This window comes from Myotis lucifugus, unplaced genomic scaffold (assembly GCF_000147115.1).
Source record: "Myotis lucifugus unplaced genomic scaffold, Myoluc2.0 scaffold_25, whole genome shotgun sequence".
Classification (NCBI taxonomy): domain Eukaryota; kingdom Metazoa; phylum Chordata; class Mammalia; order Chiroptera; family Vespertilionidae; genus Myotis; species Myotis lucifugus.
Genome location: NW_005871073.1, coordinates 10213854 through 10230080, shown reverse-complemented (window position 1 = coordinate 10230080; position 16227 = coordinate 10213854). Strand labels below are relative to the sequence as shown.

Genomic DNA, 16227 nt, shown 5'->3' with positions numbered 1-16227 from the left:
CATAGGGTGCTGTCTGGTTGAATGAGGTGATAAAGTAATGTATTTGGGATGTACTGTGTGCCAGCTCTTACAAGAGTCTGTTGGAGAGAAGAGCATAAGCATATAATGTTTGAGTTCGCTTGGTAGGCACTTGAAGGCTTTAGTCTAGCTGGGCAGGTGAGGGGGGAAGTGTGGGCATAATCTCCAACCTTGAGATGGATCTATGGAGCTGGGTAGGTAACACCGTATCATGTTACAGGTGAGAGCTCTGTTTGGCACTTACCCTCTCCTTCCAGAGGGCAGTGTGGTGTGTAAGAAATACTTTTTAAAATGTTTGCTGCAGAGATTTCTAAATTTCTTCCTGGAGAAGTACCAGCGACACGTGTGTAATGCTGACCAGTGGGAGTTCATCAATGGCTGGTATGTCCTGGTGATTATCAGCGACCTCATGACAATCATTGGATCCATCCTCAAAATGGAAATTCAAGTGAAGGTGAGGGGCCAGCTCCTCTCTGGCCTGGACTGCTGCAGCCGTCTCCTCATTGCTTGTCCGCCTTCAGCCTTACATCCCTCAGATCCACCCACACAGCTGTCAGAGGAAAGTCCCTGGAAGTTTCTATCCTGCTGTTACAGTCCCTTCTCATGGGAACCCCCTTGAGTGGAGTGGCCTCCAGGGTCCTCTCATCTAGCTCTGCCTCCCTCTCCTGCCTGGGATTCACTGAGCCATCCATACTGACCCTCTAGCACAACTTTCTGGCTCTTAGCATTGGACCCTGGTTCAGTCTTTTGTCCATTTACCTGCAATGCTCTCCTCCAGCCTGTCCCCCAGGCCCAGCCCTGCTCTGGGTCATGCCCATGGGAAATGCTTTGTGACAAGCTTGGCACTGCATCTCTCACTGCACTTAGCATATTATATTAAAACTAGAGGCCTAGTGCATGAAATTCATGCACTGGAGGGGGTTGTCCCTCAGCCCAGCCTGCACCCTCTCTAATCTGGGACCGCTCGGGGGATGTCCGACTGCTGGTTTAGGCCCGATCCCACAGGGACATCCCTCTCACAATCCGCGACTGCTGGCTCCCAACCGCTTGCCTGCCTGCCAGCCTGATCGCCCCATAACCACTCTCCTGTCAGCCTGATTGATGCCTAACTGCTCCCCTGCCAGCTAGGTCACCCCCAACTGCCCTCCTCTGCCAGCCTGGTTGCCCCCAACTGCCCTCCCCTGCCAGCCTGGTTGCCCCCAACTGCCCTCCCCTTCTGGCCATCTTGTGGTGGCCATCTTTTGACCACATGGGGGTGGCCATATTGGGCGAGGGTGTGACAGTCAATTTGCATATTACTGCTTTATTATATAGGATTGTGGTTGTGTGTGTATCTCCTCAATTAGATCCAGAAATCCTCAAGAACAGAACTGTCTTAGTCAATCACATTTGAGCTTTCTTTCAGAAGTAGCTGACTGGCATCGTTTCATATTTAACAAACACCATTAGTTTATATTATTTAATGCCTAAGTAAATGCATTTTCTGTTTCAGGATATTATTTGAACAAAAAATCAGTTCAACCAATTGAAATACTACAAGGAAAGAAGAAACATATTTGGGACTGTGCTCTCTATTACTCTCCTCTTCAGTTTAAATGCCCTAGGATCACCTATAGAGAGCAGGCAGTCCATTCTTTTCCTATCAACTTAAAGTGAGATTAATAAGCTGAGGGGAATAGAATATGTCACTCATATCTGTTTCTCCATTCCTTAGAATATCACAAATTACGATCTGTGCAGCATTTTGCTTGGAACGTCCACGCTTCTTGTCTGGGTCGGAGTCATCAGATACCTGGGTTACTTCCAAAAATATAATGTAAGGATGTGGCATTGGGTCATGTCATAGGATTGAGATTCATGTCTTCTTCGGGTTCCAGTAAGCTCCTTTGTAATGCCCCCCGTGCTGCTGGTGTCTTTTCAGGTGCTCATTTTAACAATGCAAGCCTCCCTGCCCAAGGTGCTTCGCTTCTGCGCCTGCGCTGGGATGATCTACCTGGGTTACACCTTCTGTGGCTGGATCGTCTTGGGCCCGTATCACAACAAGGTGTGTAGCCCTGGTTCTTCCTTCTGCAAATTAGGCACCTGAGAAGTGGGCTTCCAGGACAACCTTCTTCCCACTCTCCCCCAGCACATACCCTCAGCGTCAGGAAAGCCATGTCTTTGCATCGGGTTTCTTTTCCTTTCCTTTTACTGGGTGTTGAAACCACCGTGAGGGAGTGGAGAGCACATTTCAGAGTTGTCTGGGCCTGGTTTATGGGCCACATTCCAGCCCAGCCAGTTGTCAAATAAGAAAAGTCTGGACATGAGATCCTATAATAAAAATGAAAATAGAATGGGGGAAATTATTACAAAATCTTTCTAATTTAACGTATTAGGGTTTTCATCCCAATTAATTGAGGAGAACAAAGGTGGACAGAGTGCCCAGAATGGACCATATTAGGTTTATGATTAAAATGAAACCCGCCCTGTCTGTGATGGTGGTTTTGATGGCAGCATCGCCTCTGCCTTATGAAAGATCAGCATCAGAATTCCAAATTGTTGCTGGGCTTCAGTCAGCATCATAACCTCAGGGACATCAAAGTTGTGCTCTTCTTGTTTTAAAATAATAACGTTGATTGGTGGAAACGTCAAGAAATGAAAGTAGGTAGGCCCTGTTTTCAAATCAAAAAATAGAAAGAAAGAAAGAAAGAAGAGAGAGAGAGAGAGAGAGAGAGAGAGAGAGAGAGAGAGAGAGAGAGAGAGAGAGAAAGGAAAGAAGGAAGGAAAGAAGGAAAAGGAGTTATTGCAACTTGTAGTATTTCTTCCATGGGACTCTGGCAGTTGGAACCACAGATACAACAAATATAGCAGCAGCCAACACTGTGCGCTTAGCATTTCTGTCCTCTCGTTCATTTAATCTCCGCAGCAGCCCCTGGTCCTGTTCTCCTGGCTCAGGTGCTGTGCAAAGAGAAAAGAGGTGAAGTGCAAAGGGTCACACTGATGCTTGTATTACAGCTCAGCCTCAACCTCTGACCTCTCCAATTGCCTTAAACAAAACATATGCTTATATCTGGTTTATACACTGTTCACAAAAAGTGAGCAATCCAGAAAGGTCGAGCTCTGTGCGTTGTCCTACTTGAATATGTCCTAGTAAATTGGCATCCAGGCTTCCTCCTCTTTCGGGGTTGCATTTGATACGTCCGAAGAGAATCATTGTTTTCCTGTTGGAAAGGCATAGTGAAAGCTTGATAATATCACTGCTCTCCTATTCCTTGCCACTGAGTCATGATGAAATTTGCTCTCTGATATAATCTCTCTGATCTGGAGAACGAACTGTGTGAGTGCCCAGGAAAATTAACATTTTTCTTCTTCACTTGCCGCATTCTTGAATGCTTCTCCAGATTTTTGTCACTAGAGGACAGTGTTGCACTGTCTGAAATAAATACCAAGTTTACTGGTACAGATTTCAGCTTTAATTCATGGGCTCAAGGCCTCAGGACAAGTGGTCCTATCTCTTTTGCCCTTCATCTCCCTACCCCATCATTGTCCTGGAAGGTGCTCAGATAATGCTACTTGAATTTTACTAATATAGCTACCATTCTTGAATGCTATGTGCTAGGACCCAAGTTCCTTAACTCCCTTGCTATGTTAACTCCCCGGTAGCCCCATAGGAAATGGGGATCTTCCTGAGGCTACACAGCTAGTAAATGGCAGAGATAGGATTCACGTCCAGGTTGCCTGACCCTAATACCCATCTTTGACCAATACCCAGTAGGGCTTTTCTTGGAATTGCCTAAAACAGACCATTGCAGACGAGCGTTTCGTTTGACTGCATAGATCAACTCTGAGAGGAGAGCCACATAACCAGTCTCATTTCTCTCCATTTGCTTTGAGGATCTGACTGCATGTTCATATGTTTAATCCTGTCCTTTCAAAGGATGCGGGGTAGACTGGGATGCTCTGGACCAGCATTGTCCCAAAAAAGGGCAGCAAGCACTACAAATGAGAACCACAGGTGCCTTCAGATTTTTCCAGTAGCTACATTGAAAAAATTTTTAAAAGAAACAGATAAAATTGTGATTTTAATTATATATTTTATTTACTAGTAGGCATTGAGATATTTTACACTCTCTTTTTTTTTGTACTAAATCTTTGAAATTCAGTGTGTATTTTACCCTGACAACACAGGAGGTGCTCCACAGCCACATGTGGCTGGCAGCTACCATAGTGCATGCTGCACCTCCCGCCTGTGTGTCTCAGCGTCTGCCTCCGTTTCCCCCACAGGAGCAGGGATAAGGGCTGTGTCCAGGGCTGCCTACCAGGCCTGTCTATGGCGTCTGTCTCCCATCTCCACCCACTGGGGAAATGCACAGTTCAGTTACTTTACTGAATGCACCAGCCAGTGGAAGAAGAAAAGCTTCAGTCTGACTCAGGACTACGTGCTTTCCTTCTCCATATCGCTGCTTCTGTGAATCTGAAGTTAGAAATGCTTCCTGCCCGCTGTGTCTCTCCTCCCATCCCCCCAATTAATTCAAACTGTCAATCATTCAGGTTCTGCCAGTCAGTCTCTGTTGAATCAGAAGACCTTCCACAGTACCCAAAGCCTTCAAAAGCTGGACAGCACAGCAAGCATTTCCTAGGATCTAGAATCATAGCCACCTGAGGTGTAGAAGCTAACTCTTTCTTTAAGCAAACCATCCACTCTAACCCGGTTGGCATGGCTCAGTGGTTGAGCATCAACCTATGTACCAGGAGGTTATGGTTCTATTCCAGGTCAGGGCACATTCCGGGGTTGTGGACTCAATCCCCAGTGGGGGGTGTGCAGGAGGCAGCCAATCAATGACTCTCTCTCATCATTGATGTTTCTACAGCCACTCTAAAGAGGAGGTCTCAGGAAAACTAGTTGTACACTGCTGCTTGACTGGTAGCAGGACCCATATTTTTGCTTCCTGTTTTCATGGTAGACATTGGATTCCAGTTGAAAGAGGGAAGAGATGCAAGCAGTGTCCCACCGGTATCGGTACTGGCACTAATGGACTTTGGCACAGTGCCCTTTCAAAATGTCTGGCACCAAGGGCTAGAGACTGTTGATGTTTAATAATTCAAAACCAGGTCTGGAAGAACATTACTCTAAAGTAACGTTTACATTTCCGGAGGACTTCTTTGCTGTGAGGAATAAATCATAGTCTTGCATTGTCCCCATTTCAGAAATGAGAAGACCAAGGCATCGAAACAATGTTGGCCTTTGCTGATGCCATGGGTAAACACTGTGGCAGAACCTGCATTACATCGTCCTGCTCTCAAAGTCCCTAGTTTTAGCCAAGTACCTATCTTATTCAATAGGACTATTAGCCAGTTAAAACATTAAACCTAAATATTGCTCTTGAAGGTGATTTTTATGTCCTTCTCTGACATAAGCTGTTGCAAATTATATTTTCATTTAAATTTTTTTAAAAAAAGTTCTTTCTGGTTCAATTTAAAAATATCATTTGTGAAACAAATGCTTGGGTTTGCACTGTGGTCCCAAAGGTCCTATGGGGACTCTTTATGGAAATACCCATTTAATATTTATTAAATGTCTACTGTGCTCCAAGCATGTCAGGTTCTTCTAGGCTGAGTTCTTGGAGGGCAGTGACTATAGCTCATTGCTGCTTGCATCCCCCGGGTCCAGCACAGAACATGGCAGGGATTCTCCAGGTTTGTTACTGAACAAGAAACAGAGAGACAGTAGTACCTGCTTTCCAGGGGCTCACAAGTTCCTAAGAACCACAGCAACTCTCTATAAATGCAGTCCTTCTGGCCTGGAAGCACCTTAGGACCTCGCTTCTTCTCACCTTGGTTACTTCTAATGTTCACTTCTGTGGAGTTTGGCCCCTGAAAGTGACTGGTTCACAGCCACCTGTGGTACCAATGACAGGGTGTATGCCAGTCACTTACCTTATTGCGTCTCCGTTTTGACTTTTTGCTGGGTTAAAATGAGTCTCACCCGCATAGAGGAGAGAGAAGCACAACGGCTGTGAATAACATGAATGTTGAGACAGGTATTGTTTCTAAACTGACACTGAGTCATGGCACTGGAAACAAAGGGATGAATTGGATATGTACCAACCAACCAGCTATTTGTAATTCTGGAACCTGAAGCACAGACTGTTAGGGGTTGTGGAAACTAAACAAAGGAATTGGCCAGATTCCAAAATAAACTATGAGAAACATGAATTATGAATGGTGCTGTTAGAGTTGTAATTGCTGGCCATAGAAACCAGCTTTAACTTAGTTTTCTGAAGGCTAGATGGACAATATGTACTCGGAGAACTGCCTGTCATACTGTTAAACAATTTGCATATTGTTGTGCTTGGCTCAACTGGATGTTCCCTCCAGGTCTCTGTGGAGAGCAGCTTTGGAGCTGTGCTGAAGCAGCACAGGCATGGGCAGGGTCCCTGTTGGGGTTACATTTGTGTCCGCTGCCCCGGTCACAGACTTTACCCTGTGCATCCAGTCATGGAGGAGGGAGGGTCGCACATGGTGTTTCCATCCAGTTGGAGTATGAAGAAGGGCTCAAAACCAATTAGAAGGCCAAGCAGTAGTTTACGCTGTGATTCTTACTGTTACACAGAAGGGACTAGAGCTGCAAAGACAATCTGTCTCGAGGTAGACTTGAAATAGCCCTTCAAAGTTGGCTTTGTTGGACACAGGAGAAGGTATCAGATGAAGAAAATAAATCCCACGAGGAAAAGATGGAGAAATGGGTGTGGTGTTATAGGAGGAGAAAAGCACAAGATAATATTGACAGTGGGGAGATGGAAGGAAGCCACGCAAAGGCGGGCCTATCCCAGCCTTCTCGGTGTGAATTTTTTACTTTGCATCCAGACTTCGTATAATCTTAATGCAAGAGAAATGACCCAGAGGTTGCATTCTGTGAAGTTTAGACTTTACCACAGCAGCTGGGACTGGAGGGCGAAGAGGCTGGAGTGAAGGAGACTTCCTCGGAGTTTCTGTAATAATCCAGACGTGAGTGTGGACCTGAGAGTGGAGTAGATAGACTGGGTCAGGGAAACGTAGAAGCAGCAAACCTTCGCAGAGTGAAGAGAGTGGGAGAGCAATCCATTCAACACATAGTTTTAAGTACTCGATTATTTGGGAGTAAATGTTTCTTCGGTAGGAGACTGAAATTACTGACCAGGAGCAGGACAATTGGAAGGAAAGCCCAGTTTCCAGGTTAGTGGGTGGGAGGTTTTATTTTGTTGCATGTGAAGTAGTAGTACAACTTCCAAGTGGAGATGTTTTATAGACATTTGCTGCAACCTTTTGTAGCAAGGATTCAGAATCTGGAGAAGCGGCCACGCACAAATGGATATACTAGATAAGAAATATAAATTTAGAAGGCATTGGGGGGAGCCAGGCGGAAACCTACTCTAGTGGAGTGGCTCCCTGAATCTCCGGATCTACTGCTTTTTATTTACTAGAATATACATTTGCCCTTTAGGAAACCAAACAGACATATCAAAGGTAAGGTTTGGTAAACAGTAAAAGATGATCAGATTAGGAGAATGCCTTCAGCCACCATTGTCTCAACAGAACAATCGGTGCATAGCTTTTAGCCCTTGCTAAAGCCCAAGGTCCTTCAGCCTTCTGACTGTTCTCTCGCATTTATTATGCTAACCACCTGTTGGTCTTTGCCTCCAGCAGACATTCACCGGGACATGGCTGTCCCCAAAGCCACACTGACTTAATGGACACATGGCCCCACTGCTAACAATTTGGTTCAGAACTCTAGGTAGCTGTTCCCTCAGTGTTTTTGGAAACCATACCATCTTTTACCTGTTAGGTCATTATTGTTCTTTAGAAGCTTCCATCTAATGTTAACCCTCTGGCCCTAAGATGTTAGTTTATGAAGCATCTGCTGTTCGTTTTTAGTCGATGTGGCAGGAGTCTGTCAGCCACAGACCCTGGGATGGCCACCTGGGGATTGCAGTTGAAACACAACCCTCAGACCAACTCCGAAATGCAGATGTATGCCTCCGACTCCCTCATGTCAACATTTCCACCTGGCACCTCAAGCTGCCTTGTCTAAAACTGAGACCATTCGTAGTCCCTTTCCCTTGTCCCCTCCTAGACTTATTTCCCCCTCAGTTTCCTCCTTTTCCAGTCTTATCTGGACCCTGTGCATTCCTGGCTTCTGCACTCACCCCTGCCGCATGTCCCTGCCCTGGGCTGTTTCCAGTCTAGGAGATCTACCACGTGCCAGGGTTGCCCTTTAGAAACAGGTCAGGTCACTCTCTGGCTGCAGTTTTTTTTCTGGTTCCCGGTTCTGGCCTGTAATAGTTTGAAGTATGTGGAAGGCTGAGTGAGGCTCTCTCAGTGTGGCACAGGCACGCCTCTCTGGCCACCTCTTAGGCTCAGCACTGAATTTCCCATATTCACGGAGCAAACCCTTCCCTTTCTCCTCTCACTGGTGAACTCCGCCTCAGGCCCTCGTTCTGAGGGTCACTTTCCTTACACAGCCCACCCCAGCTCTCCCACAGGGCACTGGAATACATTGGTTGTGGCCCGTCCACTGTTAGCCAGGAGCCCCTGAAGGCATTGGGCACAATCATCGTCTTTCCCTCTCCTATTGATGACCATCTTTGGTTTTGAATGTGCTAAAATCACCCCGCCCCGTGGTTGGAAAGGCTACAGTGAAACTATTCATTTAGCAAAATTTTCTTGAGCCTATACGGTGTCTCAGGCACTTCCATCATTGCTGGTTGTACAATGGTATTGCTATAGTTCTTTCAGAAAGTGGTTTAGCAGGTTGTAGGCTTAAAAATATTAATCACTTAGACCCAATAACAGGAAAAAAACATTATGCTTAGAAATGTTCATTACATTGCTCTTGACAATAGCAACTATTATTGGGATGTCTAGTGACAGGGAAATAGTTAAACTTGACATTTCTAAAGAAAGGTCTGTTATCTAACACATGCTCTCTAAGTGTAAGTAAGATGATGTTAAGTAGGGAAAAAGAAATCAAGATCCAAAATGGTTAGATGATATGACTACAAATATATAAAAATGTATAGGAAGAAACTGAGGGAAATGTCAAGAGATAGTGAGTGTGCAAGGGAGTTTTAAATAATGTTTTCCTGCTTTGGTATTTTAGCTGTCTTAAAATGGATGTTACTCATAATAGCAATGACAACAATAGCTTCGACAAAACAAGCTAACTGGATATAGATACTTCTCTGCTTTTTTGGATGATATATCTCGAAAACTAACTTTGGTTTTCCCCCTTCAGTTTGTAGCTCTGAATACAGTTTCTGAGTGTCTGTTTTCTCTGGTCAACGGTGATGATATGTTTGCAACCTTTGCTCAAATCCAGCAGAAGAGCGTCTTGGTGTGGCTGTTCAGTCGCCTATATTTATATTCCTTCATCAGCCTTTTTATATATATGATTCTCAGCCTTTTCATTGCGCTTATTACAGATTCTTATGACACCATTAAGGTAAGTAATTATCAGGATTTCCTGCCGAGAAAACGGAAAAACCTATATAGATTGGAGCATAGGAAAAAGCTACTTTTTCCCCACTTACTTAAAATACTGTATTTTACTTAAATGTTGAAGTTTTGTAGGAAAGAGACTGTTGACCTGGTCGGCTAGCTGAGTTGGTCAGAGCATTATCCTGCTATGCCAAGGTTGTGGCTTTAATCCCCAGTCAGGGCAAATAAAAGAAAAAAACCAATGGATGCATAAATAAAAACAATAAAGCAATGTTTTAATATCTCTCTCTCTCTCTCTCTCTCTCTCAAATCAATTAACAAATAATTGTTTTTAAATAGAAGAAAAGAGACTTGTTGGATGTTGGAGTTTAATTTTAAATATGCATTTAGGACATCATCCCTGTCACCCAGATCACGGTGACTGATTTGGAGATGTGGTGGAAAGAGAAAGGCAATGGGTAGAGATGGGTTGAGTTTAGTAAATTAAGTAGTTCGATTGTTGGTCGCAGCACTGACAGGTGTACCTGCCTGTCTGGAACTTAGGTTTTGAGTGCTAAGTGTCAGTGGTAAGGGGTCATCACCATCCTGACTACTGTTCAGATATTGGAACACCGATACTAGTATACTGGATGACTCAACCATTTGTGTGATACAGGTTTCCTTTAAATGATGAAAGCTAAGGCTCTTGTGTTGTTTAGCTTCCTATCTTCCTGAGCCACGTGGTGGGTTCTGTATCCTTTCAGTCTGGGCCCATTTAACTGGTTTGTAGCTTGAAGGGCGCTCTGTTGCCTCCAGTGGTGACCCGTCTAGCAGCAGGTGGTCGTGCTCAGAAATCCTGTTTCAGACCAGCATTGGAGCAACCAAGGGTGCTATGTTAGTGCCTTGGGGTGTTGTGCTCTTCTTGAACCTTCTCAGACTAAACGCAGAAGAAGCTCATTCATTGGAAATACTCCTGAGCACATTTTTGTGCCTGGGGAGGTTAGTTTCCACATGAGAGTGGGTGTGTGGTTCTAACAGCAGGGCTGGGTGTATAGAGAGACTGTTGCACACTGCTGCCCCGTGGGTCCCTGCCTTTGATGGGCAGTGTCCCTGTGAGCGGGCCAAGTCTCGATAACGCGGTGGATGACCTCACTTAGCGTGAGGGGAGAGGGCCTCAGGGTCTTTGTGTCTGCTTGGAAGAACCTGCCTTCTGCCCCATGGAGTGACCCTCTTCCATAAAAGTAGAGGAAATAGAGATTACTTCTCAAGCAGGTTCTGCATGGGCAGTGAGGGGAAGGGGGGGGTGCCTTACCTGGTCTTGCATTAGTTTTAAAACTTTATCCTTCTGATTATCACTTTTATTTCCCTTACTAGTACACCCCTCCCCTGCTTCACCCTGGCACCAGAAGTGTTTTCCTTTGGGTTGTTCTCAGTTCCATGGTGGCCCTGGCTTGGCTTTCTGGGACTGACATTGATTCAGCATTGTTAATATCAGTTCTTGGATCTGACCTAGCAATGTGGGAGAGCTTTATTTTAGCAAAGGTGGGTTTGGTTCGTTGACAAAGGGAGCAATTTCTCATGCTTTATACATAAGGTAACAACACTGTGTACTTTTTGAAGAAATACCAGCAGAATGGGTTTCCTGAGACGGATCTTCAGGAGTTCCTGAAGGAATGTAATAGCCGAGAGGAGTATCAGAAAGAGTCCTCAGCCTTCCTGTCCCGCATCTGCTGTCTGAGGAGGTCGGTATTGTGTTTAATCAGGTCCCCATGCTCCTGAGGGAGCTGCTCTGCTGCCTTAACAAAGAGTACTTCCCAGGTGCACACTACACTCAGAAATCAGCTTGTCGTGGGGAAGAACCCATCTTCCCTCCCACTGAAATCGGCTTTAGAAATGAATTCTAATGAAACAGGGTAGAAAGCTACATGACATGGTTGGACCCTGGTGGGGATATTATGAGACTATTATGAGAAGGCATGAATTATGTCCCTCAAGTCAAGAGAGTGAACTCTTATGTGGCAAAAGTAAGAGGTCAATATAGATATAAAAAATTGATTTCAGAGAGGAAGGGAGATGGAGAGAGAGAGAAACATCAATGATGAGACAGAATCATCGATCAGCTGCTTCCTGCGTGCCCCACACTGGGGATCGAGCCTGCAACCTGGGCATGTGCCCTGACCGAGAATGGAACCATGACCTCCTGGTTCATAGGCCGATGCTCAATCACTGAGCTGTACGGGTCAGGCAACACTCTTAATTTTAGAGGTGGAGCTCTCGGAATGTCAAGGGCATTTTCCCTTTTCACAATACGAGGTACAGATAACTCCTCTTGACCAGAGCAGGAACCCTGCCTGAGAGGAGGCTGTACATGTCCTGGGCTGGAAATGCATGTCAGTAGCTCTTCGGTGACCAACTGCACTTTGCTCGCTGTTCATCAGGACACTTAAGAAAATGGTCTAGACCAGCGATGTTCACCATTTTCATCTCATGGCACACATAATTTTAATTACTAAAATTCTGCGGCACACCAAAAAATATTTTTTGCCCATCTGACAAAAAAGGGTATAATTTTGATTCATTCATACCAGATGGCTATTGCGTTGACTGTTGTCACTTTTTAAATTTGACAATTTAAGGGAAAAGAGGTCAGTGTTCCTGACTAAATAGTCAGGTATTGCATGTTTTTTTAAAAAATTCTTGCGGCACACCATTTGAAAATCGCTGGTCTAGACCTCAGTGGCAAAGCCTCCACGTGGTGGTTTGGGGATGAGAATGGGGGTCAGGTGAGGATAGGATATCTAATTGTACACATGTTTGTTTTCATCTCTAGTCAGGGTTGTGGGCTGTTAACTCAAAGTATCCCCTACCCATGTTTTTTGAGAAAGATTCTCTAAACCAAATTTCTGAAGGAAGATGGGGAACATAATTGCTGCTTAAAAACCACAGGATGTATTTCCTGCTAATCAATTCATACCACATCTTGGGATTTGAAATGATCTGATTGAAGCATTTCCAAAGAATGTCTAGTAAATATGAAATGAAGTCTTCTGAGAAGAGTTAAGTTTTTAAAATCACATTTTATCCTTTCAGAGCATTAAATTGTTCCCATGAAAGCTGGGATAAAGGAATATTAATTTTCTTAATAGGCAGCTACTTCCTAAGAGGCATCTTGTACAAGGAAAGTCTCCCTAAGTTGCTTTTCTAATACGTAGCTGTACAGAACAAAAAAAGAAATCATCTTGGAATGTAGTTGTGAATTCTAGAGAGTAACCTATAGGGTTTTGGGGTTTGATTTTTTTGATGTTTGCACCATAAAAAGCCCCAGGAGGTTGTTAAATGTTTTCTTGTGCAGCCACGTGGAATAAGTAAAAGATGTAAGAGGTGAACTTGAAGATTAGCTAATCAGGTTGGGACTGAGTGCTGGGGAGAAATATCAGCAGTTTGCCTTAAGATGTGCTAAGGGCTGTTGAGAAGATGCCTGATGAAAGAATTAAATGGAACAGGAGAGTCCACCAAAGGAAATCTACTGAAAAACGGGGATGTTGGAGGTTTTGAAAAAAGAGGATATCAAAAATGAAAACAGGAGTGGCTGTTACCAAAAGACAATTATGGGTGAAATCAGCTAGAACAGCTTTAGCCAAGTAATCAAATCAAAGCCTAGATCTAGGGGGCTTTTGAAGGACCTTGCAGAGAGTAAATGAAGATCTTAGGGCCTGATGAAGGAATTGGATTATACTGGGCCTAGAGACCAAGTGATGGCTTTGACTCCATAAAACATTAACTATACCTGGATATATCTAAAGGCTAGGAGCCAAAGAGTGGAATAAAATTGAGGAAGGCTATGCATGGAGAGTAAATATTGGAGAAAGACCTCACTGAGAAACGCAAGGAATTAGGAAGGGCATCGTGAGTATTGGTGTGTGGGCCTTCTCTCTGGGACCATGACAGACAGCAGTCCAGCAGCCACCACAATGGATTCTCCTTCCAGTCGTTGAAGGAGCCTTTAGTCTGATCATTAGAAGCCCTGGGTTTTCATTTTGGACCCTGCCAGTTATCAAATGTGTCCCATGACCCCTCCTACACCTCTTGGTTCCTCAGTGTCATGAGGGTGAACAGATGACCTCTGACAGCTCTTCCAGCTCTAATGTAATGTGGTTCTTTGGAAAGATGTGCTTGGTTGAACAGATGCAGAATTTACCTTTCGCCTTCTCTACTGAAGTAAAAGATAGTCTGCGGTTCCAGGCATTAAGAAGGCTTGTCAAGGAAAGGAGATGGAGGGTCCCAAAGAGGTAGACAGCTCCTCCAAGTTGCCAAAAGCATCTGCTCAAACCAAAAATAATGTCAAATGCCCTTCTTAATGTTTTCCCTTTTTAATGTTCCACTTAGCACGTTGATAACCTATGCATGCCTAGATATGAAGTATTTCTGTTCCTTCCCAAAGATGTTTGAGTCATAATCTCTTTTCTCCTTCCCCCTCCCCTTTTCTGTTGTAGGAAAGAAAGTGATGACCACTTGATATTTACTAACTAAAGTCCTTCTGCCAAAGATAATCAAGTTCGGGCCTTCTTATCCAGTGACAATGCAGAGGGACCCCGAATGGCTTGGACTAGCATGTCCAACATACTGATGCTTAATGTGGAGTGGGAAAGAGGACTGGCTGTCAGCTGGCTGACCACAACTGCAGTTCCAAAGTTCCTTTTTATACCCTTGGATGATGAAGCATAGACCATAGGCAATTATTGGGCATTAGTGCAATAGATTAGTGATAATGAAATTCTTTTAATTTATGACAGGACAACGGTGGGATGCAAAAAAAAAATCACATTTCAGAATGTGCAAAACAACGGTGTTTAAAACCACACATTGAAAGATGTGTGTTTATCCTCAAATTGGGATTTGTTTTAAAAGTGATTCTTGGCTTAGAAGACATTTGGTCTGCACAGAGATGAAGTTGGTTGCAATTTCAAATTATAGACTCAAGCTGGAAATCTATTCAGCCATTTAAAGATGACATTTCAATCAACAGAAAGACATTTCTTGGCCTGTTTTCCTGTGGTTTTCTTCAGTATGATATGAAGCAACCACTGGCATAGTGGGATGAATAGGAAACACCTTTCACTTGTGCTGATTGTTGATTGTACACATGACATGTGGAAGTAAACTATAGCAGAGCTCATTCATGTTAGCAAACAGACTCCACCGGGTGGGGATTTACCCTTGTCAAGCAAGGAAAGATGGCATTTTTTACCTAAATAAATTTATTTTTATCATAATATATGGAATTACTAGTATTTTTTTTAATGTAGACTCTCTTAACATCTACCTAGTGAAAAAAACATGTCATATCATGTCTCTGGTCTCCCAAAGGGATTTCCCATTTTCTTAAAAGCAGCAGAGATGTGGGAGCTAACATATAGAAGTTATTCAATAAATATTTATAACAATGACTGCAGAGATTAAGATCACTGTATGCATAGTTTTATTTCATGCTTGAGCTATCTCATGTGTCAACTATTTTAAAATTATTGGTGAAGAGTAGAATCTGAATGAAACAGAACCCTCATCCCAGGCCTCTCTCTCTTTTCCCCCTGCCCCTCCCTGCCAAGCCCCTACTAGATTTTCCATCTTATGCCCCCTGTCTTTCTCCTGGTCCCTACACTTTCTCCATGTGGCTGCACTAAGTCTAGGCCATGGAAATCATCCAGTTAATACCATTTAGGTGTATATAAAGTGAGTGACTGGTGTGTACACACAGAATACTTTGCTAACATTATAATTTTAATTATTTTCTTACAAAAAAAATGTCAAGAGTTATATTTCCCCTTTGAACTAATGAGCCTTTAACTGGTATTTCTACAGTCAGTTGCATGACTCCAGAATCAGGTATGCAATTAGATCACATACTTATTTCTGAGTGTACAAAATACTTAATTTGTCTCTGAATAGAGTTGCTATTCAAGCCTTTCCAGTAATCTGCAGCCGTGACTGCCATTTGAATAGAAGATTAATGATGGTCTTCCATGCTCATGCTTTTCTTTTATTGGCTTTCATGTTTCCTTTTATTATTTTTTCCCTCCAGTGTGACAGAACACTTTAAGGAAGGAAAACCTTTTTTCATGGTTACCCTGGATCTGTGAAAACATTTTTTTCTCTTTTTAATAAATTTAAGTATGTCACTTTATCAACTGTATTATCTGTTCAAGTTTTATTGAACAACTAGAGGCCGGGTGCACAAAATTTGTGGACGGAGTGGGGGGGGGGGGGAGTCCCTCAGCCTGGCCTGCATCCTCTCCAATCCGGGACCCCTCAGGGGATGTCCAACTGCTGGTTTAGGCCTGTAGGATCGGGCCTAAACCGGCAGTCAGACATTCCTCTCACAATCCAGGACTGCTGGCTCCTAAGCGCTCACCTGCTTGCCTGTCTGATTGCTCCCTAACCGCTCCCCTGCCGGCCTGATTGATGCCTAACTGCTCCCCTGCCAGCCCGATCACCCCAACAGCCCTCCCCTGCAGGCCTAGTCACCCCCAATTGCTCTCCCCTGCTAGCATGATCTTGCCCCCAACTGCCCTCCCTGCCAGCCTGATGGCCCCCAACTGCCCTCCCCTGCTGGCCTGGTCACACCCAGCTGCCCTCCCATGCAGGCCTGGTCGCCCCCAACTGCCCTCCCCTGCCAGCCCGATTTCCCCCAACTTCCCTCCCCTGCTGGCCTGTTCGCCCCTAACTGTCCCCCTGCTGCCCTGGTCACTGCCCCCCCAGCCTGGTCGCCCCCAGCCC

At 44.4% G+C, this 16227-nt stretch overlaps 1 protein-coding gene across 4 annotated transcripts in view; it reads left to right on the top strand.

The window, feature by feature from the left end:
* Positions 1-14726, top strand: part of MCOLN2 (mucolipin 2) — a 44996-nt gene extending 30270 nt beyond the window's left edge. For 2 of the 4 annotated variants that reach the window (XM_023751802.1, XM_023751799.1), the window contains 6 exons: positions 323-472; positions 1733-1834; positions 1940-2062; positions 9272-9478; positions 11074-11195; positions 13947-14726. In XM_023751802.1, the coding sequence (XP_023607570.1) occupies positions 323-472; positions 1733-1834; positions 1940-2062; positions 9272-9478; positions 11074-11195; positions 13947-13983 (741 nt within the window). In that variant the 3' untranslated portion in view covers positions 13984-14726. Of the gene's footprint in view, positions 1-322; positions 473-1732; positions 1835-1939; positions 2063-9271; positions 9479-11047; positions 11196-13946 lie in introns of those variants that run through there. The other 2 variants (XM_023751800.1, XM_023751801.1) reach the window with 2 other exon arrangements.
* Positions 14727-16227: the final 1501 nt, after the last annotated feature.